The following is an 11,845-nucleotide window of genomic DNA, read 5'->3' on the forward strand; positions in this document are numbered from 1 at the left end:
TGAGATCATGACCTGAGCTGAAATCAAGAGTCAGAGGCTCAACCTACTGAGCCACTCAGGCACTCCCCTCCCTCAGTTTAATAAAAAGCACCTACAGAATACCTATAGCTGATACTATACTTAACCCACAACTGAATACTGGGGATAAAGCAAAGATGTCCACTCTTATCACTCTTAATGTAACATAATACTGGAACTTCTATCCACTGCAATAAGGCAAGAAAAGGAAATAAAAGGCATACAATTTATAACGAAAGAAATAAAAGTGTCTGCAATCTAAGAATATTAAATAAAAGTGACACAGCTTAATTGCACACAAAAAATAAAAATGTACTTATTTATAAATGACATAGAAAATCCCAAGGAATCTACAAAAAACCTTTTAGAGCTAATAAGTGAGTTCAGAAAGGTTGCAGGATCCAAGATAATCATACAAAAATCAAATGTATTTCTATATACCAGCAGCATTAGCAACTAAAAATACAGCACAATTTACAATTGCTCAGAAAAATGAAATCCTTATATGCAGATTTAACAAAGCATAAAGACTTACAGACTGAAAATGATAAAACTCTGATGAAGAAACCAAAGATCTAAAAAAAAAAAATAAAATAAAATAAAAATGGAGAAACAGACCAGATTTTATGGGTTGAAAAATTCAACATAGCAAAGACATCAGCTCTCCCCCATTTTAAACACAGATTCAATACATTCTTATCAAAAAACCCCTACAAAGATTTTTTTTTGTAGGTACTGACAAAATTATTCTAAATTGTATATGAAAAGCAAATGAACTTCTAAGAATAGCTAAGACAATTTTGAAAAGAAAAGAGTAAATTATGAAAAAGAAGAGTAACCAAGACTGTGCAATACTGGCAGAGAAATAGACAAATAGATGAACAGAACAGAACAGAGAACCCAGAAATAGACTCACACAAAAATGTCCAACTGATTTTTAACAAAGATGTGAGAGCGAATCAATGGAGGAAGGGTAGCCTTTTCAACAAACGGCACTGGGGCAGTTGAGCATGTATAGGCAAAAAGTGAACTTGGACCCAAACTTCACACCTAATTCAAAACTGATCATGGACTTCATGTAAAATGTAAAACCCTAAATCTTTTAGGAAAAAAATAGGAGGAAATCTTCGGGGTTTAGGGTGAAGCCACAAGTTCCTAAGCTTGACACCAAAAGCACAATCTATAAAGGAAAAAACTGGTAAATGGGATTTTGTCAAAATTTAAAATTCTGCTCTATACTGTATGCTCTTAAGAGAAAAGACCAGCTAGAGACTGGGCGAAAATATCTGGAAACTACATATCTGACCAAGAATCGGCATCTAGGGGCGCCTGGGTGGCTCAGTGGGTTAAGCCGCTGCCTTCGGCTCAGGTCATGATCTCAGGGTCCTGGGATCGAGTCCCGAGTCGGGCTCTCTGCTCGGCAGGGAGCCTGCTTCCCTTCCTCTCTCTCTGCCTGCCTCTCTGCCTGCTTGTGATCTCTCTCTGTCAAATAAATAAATAAAATCTTAAAAAAAAAAAAAAGAATCGGCATCTAGAAGAACATACAAAGAACTCTCAAAACTTAACGGTAGAACAAAGGAAAAAAAAGCCAATTAAAAAATGATATGAAGAGACCTTGCACCAAAGATGCTTGACATCGTTAGGCATCAGGGAAATGCGAAGAAAACCACACTGAGGTATCACTACTTACCTGTTAGAATGACTGAAATAAACAACAGCAACAACACTGTTAATAAATGAAACATTGGGGCGCCTGGGTGGCTCAGTGGGTTAAGCCGCTGCTTTCGGCTCAGGTCATGATCTCAGAGTCCTGGGATCGAGCCCCGCATCGGGCTCTCTGCTCAGCAGGGAGCCTGCTTCCTCCTCTCTCTGCCTGCCTCTCTGCCTGCTTGTGATCTCTCTGTCAAATAAATAAATAAAATCTTTAAAAAAAAAATAAATGAAACGTTAATAGGGAAATTGGATCATGGCTCTGGAATTCAGTTTGGTGGTTTCTTATAGAACAAAACGTGCAGTTACTACACGACTCCCTATTTGCAGTTTTGGGGCATTTATCCTAGAGAAATTAAATCGCTATTTCCACAAAAACCCGGACACAAATGTTTGTAACAGCGTCATTGGTAATATCTCCAGACTGTAAGCAAGTGGCTGCCCTTGGACCATGAATGATTAAACAAACTGGTGGATCCGTCCTGGGGAGCAGTACTCAGCCGTAAAAAAGAACGAAATACTGATACTTCCAACAAGCAGCGTGAATGTTCAGGGAAAGATGCTAAGTGGAAAAAAAACAATCTCAAACGTGTTCCCATTTATATAGTAAAATTGTAGAAATAGAAGCTCGGTGCATGATTGCCAGAGATAAAGGGCGAGAGACGCAGAGAGTCGGGGTGAGGATGGGAGGGAAGTAGGTAGGGCTAAAAGAGGACGACAGGAAGATCCCTTGTGGTGATGGAAATCTTCAGCATCTTGATCGTTGCTACCAGTGACAATATCCTGGTGGTGACATTGTGCTGAGTTTTGAAAGACGCCATTGGGGAGAAACTGTGTGAGGTGTACATGGGATTTCTCTGTGGTATTTCTACAACTGCACATGAATCTAAAATTATCACAAAACAAAAACTTCAATAATAAAAAAAATTTTAAGGGAAATAGTTAAAATGTCTACTGTGAAGAGCCTAGCTAAAAGGACTCTGGGTCATTTCTATGCTGCGAGGTAAGCATCAAATGAAGGAGCATCAGATCCGTTGGGTGACAACAGCAAGGCACAGAATATGTATACGGGATTCTTTTTTGGACAAAACATGATAAAATTTAAATTTTTCATAAATGCATAGAAAAGGTGTGGGCAGATGCATCGTAAAGCATTCACAGAGATTGCTTGCCGGGAAAAGCATGGGTTGGGAGACACGCTTTCACCTTTGACAACAAACTTATGCGAAACAAACAAGACTTCATTTTGTAGATTAAGACACTGACGTTTCTCAGAGGTGAAAGCAGTGGCCAAGGTCACCGAGCTGGAAAGAGCTTCAGGGCTTGGCTCTGAACTCAGACCTTCTGACTCAAACCCAGAGAGGCTGAGGCAGGAAATCGGCAGGACAGTTCCTCCAGGCGCGCTGCTGTGCACTGGACTGTCCCCAGATAAGGAGGTCTCCGGAGAGGAAGAGCCTGGGACAAAGAAGATCTGCGCGGATGTGGAGAACAGGAAATGGCGCCAGCTGGGGTTTTCCCAGCCTCCCGAGGCAAGCAGCACCGGGAACCCAGCAGAAGGGCAGGCGGGCCGGGAGCGTGGACCTCGGGAGCCGCCCAGCCGCTGTGTCCGGCTCTGTGCACGGTGCTGGGCAGCCGCAGTCCCCACTCTCCAGGATCTCACCATCCAGGCAGGAGGCCCTCTGCATTCAGGTCACCGGGGTGGAATGAGATCCTGAAATCGCAGCTGCTGGAGGCCCCGGGGAACCTCAGAGGAAAGGCCACGTTTGACTGGGTCCCTGAAAAGACATGAGCAAGAGTGAGCTGTGTAGAGAGGAAAAGAAGTGGCTTTCCAAGTGGGAAAGCATGAGCGTGGATCAAGGCATGCAGGGAGAGGGTCCACCTGGGGCTGAAACCAGAAGTGGGAGCATGCCGCCCGCAGCAGGCTTAGGGTCCCATGTTGACCTTCTCTTATTCTGCAGGTGGGTTGGGAGCCATGGGAGGTTTGTGAGCAGGAGGGTCACAAGGTCATTGTGTGTTTCTGGAAGTGAGTCTGGCAGCTGGGTGGAGGGGAAGGGGTAGAGGCGCCGGGAGGGCCTGTGCTGTAGCTGCTAAGGAGCCCTTGCGATGTGGTAGAGGCCAGGGAATCAGAAAGACAGGAGTGGTTTTGAGAAATACATTTGAAATATATCTGGAAAATACTTTGCAGGCTGTATAAACAGGACTGGGTATGGGGAACCTGTGTTGATTTTTGGTTACCCAGCAACCATGTCCCCCGTCTCTGCTCACAGAGCCATGATTTCCTTTGTGACATCCTGGAGAGGTTCTCAGCCAAGGGCCCTCCTACAACCAAGGCTCCGCCATCTTTAAGTCATGTCCTAAGGATTTGACTCTTGGCGGGGGTGAGGGGAGCAGATGTGAATGGCCCCCTCCAAAGGGCCTTGATGATGGGTGGGCTGTGGCCGTGTTGGAGACAGGATGGAATCCCTTGGTTTTCAGTTTAAACCACTCTGAGAAGATTCTTTAGAAATTCTCCTGGGTCTTGTGGGCTTCTTTCTTCATTCTTTCTATGTGGTCTGATTTCTGCTAGGTTTTTGAATCCTCTATTAACGCTGACTCATTCGCTCGACACACGTAACTCAAAAGTTAAAGAGTTGGGGCGCCTGGGTGGCTCAGTGGGTTTAAAGCCTCTGCCTTCAGCTCAGGTCATGATCTCGGGGTCCTGGGATCGAGCCCCACATCAGGCTCTCTGCTCAGCGGGGAGTCCGCTTCTCCTTCTCTCTCTGCCTGCCTCTCTGCCTACTTGTGGTCTCTCTCTCTGTCAAATAAATAAGTAAAATCTTAAAAAAAAAAAAAAAAAGTTCAAGAGTTGCCATGGCCCAGTCTCTCAGACTCTGTCTCTGATGGTGGTTTCAAGGGAATGTTGTATCCATTCCACTCTTGACTACAAATGAATGAACCTATTTAAATATTTATGACAGCCAATTATCTCAGGTACCTGAGCACACCTGAGTGGTAATGCCTCAGTCAACTTGTGGATGGCACTAGTTGCCACTAGGACTTGGACTGAAAGTTGCTCTGGTGAGGAAGGGACAGGAAGAGCAACAATGTTGCCTTTGGAAGAGCTCCGGTGCTGGGGAGGGGATTTAAGGGGGCTGAGGTGTATGGAATACCTTCCTTGTGCCTAGAATTGAGCTAAGTGAACTAAAGGTCTCCCATAGATGATCTCAAGTTCTCACAACTACCCTGAGGGAGACAGGTCACTATCTGGTTTTACAGATAAGAAGCCCAAGGTTTCTGACCTTTCTTAGAAAGGTCAGAATTAGTAAGTGGCTGAGTGTGGGTAAGAATCCAGCACATCTGATATCAAAGGATGTACTTTCTACCCCCCACACAGATCCCCTATGCAAAGGAGGATTCGAGAGGAGAAAAGGCCATCTCGGGGTTCCAATTCCTGCTGCCCAGCCCAGGCACGGATGTCTAAAGCCCATCTGGGACAACCGAGCTTTTGCAGTGTACAAGAATATGGTCGGGCTGAAGAAAGCCACTCCCAGATGCCTTCCTAAAGCGAGTTGTAATAAAAAGAAGGGGAGAAAGTGTGAGAGATCCAGGCCTCCTGACTGCCAGGGTTCTGTCAAGCTGTTCCTGGCATCAAGAAATTCTGGCGGTGCCATTTTGATCTCAGGAACAGGACATATCCTTTTTCAGAGTGTCTGACCTGCTCACAATGTCTGTTCTCTGAGTGCTGAGCCTTTCCAGCCACCCTCTCATGAAGCCGTATCTAGAAACACAACCCTGCCCCCGGCCCCCAGAGGACTGGATCAGGCATGAACACTTAAATCAGACTGTACCGATTGGTGCTTGGTGACAGAGGCTGGAGAGAGGAAACTCAGAGGCTCTGCAAAGACCATCTTCCATCCAACCACATGTGACACAGAAGAACAGAGGCAGAGACAGACAGGAAATCGTTTCCTGCGTTCTTGGCATCCTCCAGGCTTGGTTCCTACCTCTCCAGAGGCCCAATTGTTTGATTTCACCTTTGATTCCAAGGAAGCACCCAATTTCCTGCTAATAAATTTCATGGACTTGTTTGGAAGTTGACTTCTGTCACTTTTGACAGAAAGTGTCCTGACAGTCCCAGCTGAGGAGGATGTATCCTTTTGAAATGCTAGACTTCTACTCCTCCAGGATCCTCCCCAAGGATGTCAGAGGGGCTAGGGAGAGAGGGGACCAGCCCAGCTGGGGCTGAACTCTTCATTCTGACATTAGGTGAAGAGAAACAGTTAAACTCCAAGGACATTTATCACAATAATTAAGCCCTATCAAAATTAAGCAGGCATCACTCTCCCTATGATAACTGAACCTTTCAATGTCAACTCCAAGGACTCATACACAGCTTCTGGGTGTAATTCATCTGTCGAGACTGTTCTGTATTAACCTACTAATCTATGTATGGCTAATGACTCAGGACTGCATGTTGACCTTGACTTCCCTCACAGGTTTTCATCATAGCTGCCTTTGCAAATAGAAAGCAGGGATAGCAGGTGAGTGGCTTGCCGTAACATTTTTTTCTCTTCACAACTGAAGTATACAAAGCATTCTGTTTCATCTTTTGCCTCAAAATTCCACAACCCTTCCTTAGATCTTTCCCCCAACTCAGGGAACCCATAGTCCCTGGTGCCAGCTTTCCCAAGCCCTCCACTGGGACAGGGACACACATTGCTTTCCTTCTTCTGTTGCTGACTCCCCAAGACCCAGTCATTTGTAGCACCATATGCCCAACATGAGAACAGGTTCCCCCCAGGAGCTCTGACTCCCCAGTATTGTCAGACTTTGCTGGGGAAGCCAGTGGTGGCAAAATAGAGTAGGGGATGGGAGGGCGGGGGAGGGACCAAGCTGGTCTGTGTCACCCTCTCCGGACCACTTTTGCAGAGGAGTGATCGAGGGGGGCCATGCACTGCTGCTGCAGCAAGGAGCCTTCCCCTTTCCCTGTTTGTTCCCCTGGGTGGTCACGGTACAGATGGTCCCCAGTAGCTGCGTTTTCCAGGGTTGGAGATCAAGGTACCAGTGCTGCTCGTGCTGCGACCAGAGGCCCGAGGACCACCCCGGGTTCCGTGTGTAACCTCAAAGCAAAAACTTCGCCTTTTATCAGAAGCCCCATGCAAATCACAAGCCTCCAAAGGCATTTATTAAGTCCCTGTTTCTTCTTTGTCTACTTCGATGCTAGACCAAAGAGCTTACATTTTTAAATTTCATGGACTGATTTATACCCTACCCATTTCCAAAACGGATGACAATAAAACCACAGGTACAGGATGGCCAGGAACACTGACTCAACAAAGGAGGGGAACAAAAGCAGAGAATTATGCCCAGCCTCAGCCTTTCAGGAAGGAAAAAATCTAAGATTTCATTCTCTGGGTGTCTTTAAACTTCCCCAAGATGTAAGGGCGACTTTCATTTATTTCTGGAAAGCTCCTCCATCCCCCATCAGAAAGGTGCCTCCCCTTTGTGGCTCTGCTCCGAGGGCCCATTCCCACTTGGAGGAATTGTTCTGTTGCAGGATGGCAGCCAAGGCCGAGGTGGGTTTGCTGCCCCTGTCACTTGTCACTTGGCAGTCTTCTGCGTGGCCGGCAGCCTCTGCCCTGTGGGCTGCAGCCCAGGAAGCCTGGGTAGGATCGCACTTCTCAGCTGAGTCTCATGGCCTGGTTTGCTGTACATTCGCATCTCCCTAATGGAAATCAAGGGTGAAAGAAGGAGAGGGAGCATCCCCTCCCCACAATGGTGGTTCACTTTGCCCGGTACCACGGACCCCAAGATGAACACAGCAATCTGTCTGCCTTCGAGGGAGGCAGGCAGAGACCCAAATAGGGTCCGGAAGTGAAAGGGGAAGGGGAAGGCGGTGGAAAGCGCTGAGTGTGGGCTTTGCAATGAGCCCACCCACCATGTGCTGAGTTCCTGCAGGAGCCCGGAGCCCAGGGACATCCGGTGGACAGGGGCACTGTGCGGGCATCACCCACTTGGGCAGAGAGGCCACGGCGGCGGGGCAGGGTGGGGGGACCTTGTGGAAACTGCACTCCCTTCTGTTGACTCCCCCAGAACCTTCAAAACAGGACACACAACTCTCTCGTGTCAGTCGGTAGAGCCTAAGGAGATCCAAGATCCCGGAGAGGCCCACCCAACACCACGGCTGCGTCCTCTGGTTCCATGGCAGTTGCCTGAAGGCAGGTGCACGGAACACAGGGTTCGAACTTTAGTTCTGCCGCCTGCTTCCTGGCTTCAGTGTCTTCCGACCTCCTTGGGTCCCCTTTTTCTTTACTTATCGGATGGGGATAAACAATAGCAGCTACCCAGGATCTTGGGAAAATAAATTAAGTTAAAAAGACATGAAATAATTCCCATATATGTACACACACACACACACACACACACACACACACACACACACACAGTGAGCTCTGCATCCCCTCCCTGCAGAGCCCGGAGGGCTCCCTGCCTGGGGCGTGACTCAGGTTCTTACAGGAGGTCAGCTACCCTGGGCCGGCTTCTCTACTCGCTTCCCCACCCCACCCCTGCCTGGCAGCCGCTGAGGCCAACTGGGATGGGCCAAAGTTCCGGCAGCTGGCCCTGGATGGGAACTTGGAGGCCTGACCACGAGCAGGGTGCTCCCTGTGTGGGCCCCAGACCTGGAATGCCTGCTTGTGAAACCCTAGCCAGCTGACCTTTGGGGCTAGGTGTGAAGCGGAGCCTGCCTGGGTCTGGGAGGCCGGGCATGGAGGTGGCGTGGCGGGATCCGATGGGCGCCCTCGCCGCAGTGTGGCCGTGTCCCCTTTACCCCAGCCTTTAAGCTAAGCTGCCTTCCTCCCAGCCCTTTTTTCCTTCCCTGCAACATCTTCAGTCCCAAGCATATCGCCATGCTCACAGCCAGAGGGAGAATAACCATAGTGCCCCAGGACCAAGGACGTTTACTGAGCTCCCATGGTGTGTCACACAGGCCTTCTCTTGCCTCATGCTCACGCTCTCCGGGTCCCTCCTGCGCCACAGCCAGCACCTTCTCGGGCTCCCTGGCTGGACCCCCTCCTCTTTCAGCTGTACCTAGCCCAACACAGCAGAGCCTGCCCAGGGCACCCAGGGCAGCCCAGGGCTGTCTCTGTTCTGTTTCGTCCTTACCACCCCCTGAAGGGTGACATGAGCACGTGCTTGTGTTTATGCAATATCTAGAATATGAGGGCCCAGGGGGCAGGCTGGGCCCAACAGAGAGGGAGTGCTCAGAAAACAGGCATTAAATGAATGAATGGATGAAGACACAGGCTCAGAGAGGGTGAGTCATTTGTCCAATGCCACAGAGCGGGACAGTGGTGGAAGGCGGGCTTAAACTTCATTGTCTCTGAGTCTTGGAGACCCCAGGGTCTGAGCTGTCATCCCCCCACCTCTATGCTCTCCAGATGCCCCCTTCCCTTGTCCTTCACACCTCCAGAGGGAATGCCTTAGCTCTGCTATTGACGATACCCGCTCTCCCGCACCCCTACTCAGGTAGCATCACCCAGGGGTACCCCTGTGGGCTGCGAGGTGCCACTGGCCCAACTGGTGGCCTTTCCTAAGCAGACAAACCTGCCGAAGAAGAAAATGACCATGTCATCCCCAAGCAGGGAGGGCTTGAGCAGGAACACGAGAGAGCCTCCTCCCCCTGGTTCCTTCCAAAACCCAGGAAGCCCGGGCGTTGGCAGCCTTTCGAAGACAGGCGAGACACAGCTGTACCTGTCTTGCGGACTTGGAATCTAGGTCATTCTGCTGCCTCCTTTCCTCCTCTGGAAGATGAACAGAGTTTCTCTTTAGGGTCTCGGAATGAGAGAGAGGACCCCGGGGCAGGAGGAGGAGATGTCTTAGCAGAACCCATACCCCGCCTGCCGCTGTCAGAAACCTGTCATTTTGGAGCCAATCTAATTTCTGAGATGCAAATAGATTTAGCCTTAAAAAAAAAAAAAAAGAAACTTGGAAAAGGTACAAAGTGCACCTCACACCCTTGTGCTGAGGCGTGTTTGGGGCTTCATTAATCATCTCAGACAACAGCGATTTAATCGGAGGGCGAGCCGGGCTGGAGAGTGCCTGCATCTCTCCCGGAGAGGGGAGCGGGGAGCAGCGGGCGCTGGCCGTGGGCCTGGCCTCCGGAGCCAGGCACTTGCGCTCTGCTCTGGTCTGAGTCACGCAGGAGATGAAATTACAGAGGTCCCTGCACATGATGAATCAGAAAGCAGGATCAAGCCAAATATTTGGACAAGCCCTGCCCCGCATGGAGCAGGAGGGAGACTTTGCAGCCAGCCAGCAGCCTGCCCAGGGATGGTTTCTGACAAAGTGCCGCTGTGGGACGGGAAGTCGCTCTGATCCCTAAAAGCAACCCCCCCACCACACACACCCTGTGGGATGGCGCTGAGGAAAGGGCTCAAGAGCATCCCAGGGCCTGGAGCGGTGATTCACCCTCACTCTTGGAAGAGGGGGTTCATCAGGGCGGCAGCGTGCCTGGGTTGGGGGGGCGTGGGAGGGGGGAGGAGATGGTACACTTTGAGTCACCCCGTCCGCCTTCTTTCTCCAAGGACTCATCGGGATGGCAGGCGATGAATGTTTCTTGTACCAGCCAGGAAGGGAGAGGCCACGTGGCCCTCCCACCACTCCTGCCCGCGCCCTGGTGGGGGCCACAGGCAGACAGCGGTGGCCGCAAATGGGGAAGGAAGTGAAGCCCTGTGCCCCAATGCTACCCTTTGTAGTTTTTCAGGGCTTTTCGGAATAATAAATCCAGTAATAATGATGCTGCCTTCGGTGTGTCGGGCATCTTTTTTTCTTTTCGATAATTTTTTAAAGAGTTCAGAATTGGGGAGGGGGGTGTATTTTAAGCTCCCTTCTCCTCTTTGCAGGGAAGCTTCCAGGAAGCCCACTCGGATTCCTACAAGCAAACAGCTCAGGTTGGTGAACAGCGGTCACAGCTCCCCTATGCTGCGGGCTGACTTGGTGCTCGGCTGACTCAGGGCTCGGCCCCAGCTCGATACTCCCTTTGAGAATGTACTGACTGAACCTCTTGAGAACCCCTACGAGGGGAACACTAGTATTTTCCCATTTTGCAGATGAAGAAACAGCCTTAGGGAGCTTATGGAACTTACCCAGGACCATGAGGCTGAGACGTTGCTTGGCCAGAATTAAACCCGGGCAATCCGAGGTCCAGATGACAGTCGACCTCCTGGCAGCCTTCCGTGTACAAAACCATGAGCACCATGACCGTGGGAACAGGCACGAGCGGCACCCACAGTTCGAGCCCTCAACTCAGTGATCAGACCTCGGAAAACCCCGACTTCATGGCTGCCTTTGGGAGTCTGGTCTGCCCCCATGCTTGAGGAAGGCCGAGCCTAGCAGGCTTCCTCAGGGGCCAGACAGATCTCACGGGTTAATCAGAGTCTAGCCTAATTGGGCCGGCCTGCTTCTTCGGAGACAAGACTCAGCAAAGACCTTCCTACCCAGACACCCTCCAAGACAGCAAAGCTTCGAGCCGGCCTCGGGGAGTGGAGAAAGGCCTGCATTTCGGAGTCACAGAACCCCGGCTCTGGCCCTCACGGGCTGTGAGACCATTTCCAGTCTCTTTGTTGTGTAAAACCTCAAACCTTGTTGGTGGAAGAGTCCTATTTTATGATGCTCCAAGGTTCTCTGGGTTGAGAATTCAGGGATAGGGAATGATCCATTTACTGGGTCACGTCAGGGGCCTCATCAGGACACGGGTGGGCAGGGGTTCACTAGTAAGTCTGTAACTAGGGGTGACAGCGGGGATCATCTGGAGACATCTTTGTTCATGTGTCCCACATTCTGGCTCTCAGCTGGGACCTCAAGGGGGGCTGTCACCAGAATACAGAAACGGGGCCTCTCCATGTGGCCTGGGTTTCCTCACAGCATGGTAGCCTCAGGAAAGTCGGGGTTCTCATATAAAAGTTGTTTTCGTTTGCGAGGTCGGACATAACAAAGTCCCACAGACTGGGTGGCTTAGTACAACAAAAATGTATTGTCTCACAGCTCTGGAGGCTGGAAGTCCAACATCGAGGGGCCCCTTCTACGGGCCCTGAGGGAAGGATCTGCTCCAGGGCTCTCCTTGGCTTGAAAATGGTCT

At 50.0% G+C, this 11,845-nt stretch overlaps 1 protein-coding gene across 1 annotated transcript; it reads left to right on the forward strand.

The window, feature by feature from the left end:
• The first annotated feature begins 1,984 nt into the window (after positions 1–1,984).
• On the forward strand, positions 1,985–6,247 carry LOC125103890 (uncharacterized). The gene is made up of 4 exons (XM_047735867.1): positions 1,985–2,138; positions 3,004–3,417; positions 5,102–5,398; positions 6,202–6,247. Exons 1-4 carry the CDS (start codon positions 1,985–1,987, stop codon positions 6,243–6,245), a joined length of 909 nt encoding a protein of 302 aa, XP_047591823.1. The 3' UTR covers positions 6,246–6,247.
• Positions 6,248–11,845: the final 5,598 nt, after the last annotated feature.

Source organism: Lutra lutra, chromosome 7 (genome assembly GCF_902655055.1).
Source record: "Lutra lutra chromosome 7, mLutLut1.2, whole genome shotgun sequence".
Taxonomy (NCBI): domain Eukaryota; kingdom Metazoa; phylum Chordata; class Mammalia; order Carnivora; family Mustelidae; genus Lutra; species Lutra lutra.

What these genes read in the sequence shown, in the direction of transcription:
- LOC125103890 (XM_047735867.1), top strand. Translation starts at nt 1,985, where the DNA reads ATGGCTCTGGAATTCAGTTTGGTGGTTTCTTATAGAACAAAACGTGCA. An exon ending in TGTTTGTAACAGCGTCATTG is followed by an intron (nt 2,139 to 3,003) that starts GTAATATCTCCA and finishes GACGTTTCTCAG; the next exon opens with AGGTGAAAGCAGTGGCCAAG. An exon ending in TTTGATCTCAGGAACAGGAC is followed by an intron (nt 5,399 to 6,201) that starts ATATCCTTTTTC and finishes GACTTCCCTCAC; the next exon opens with AGGTTTTCATCATAGCTGCC.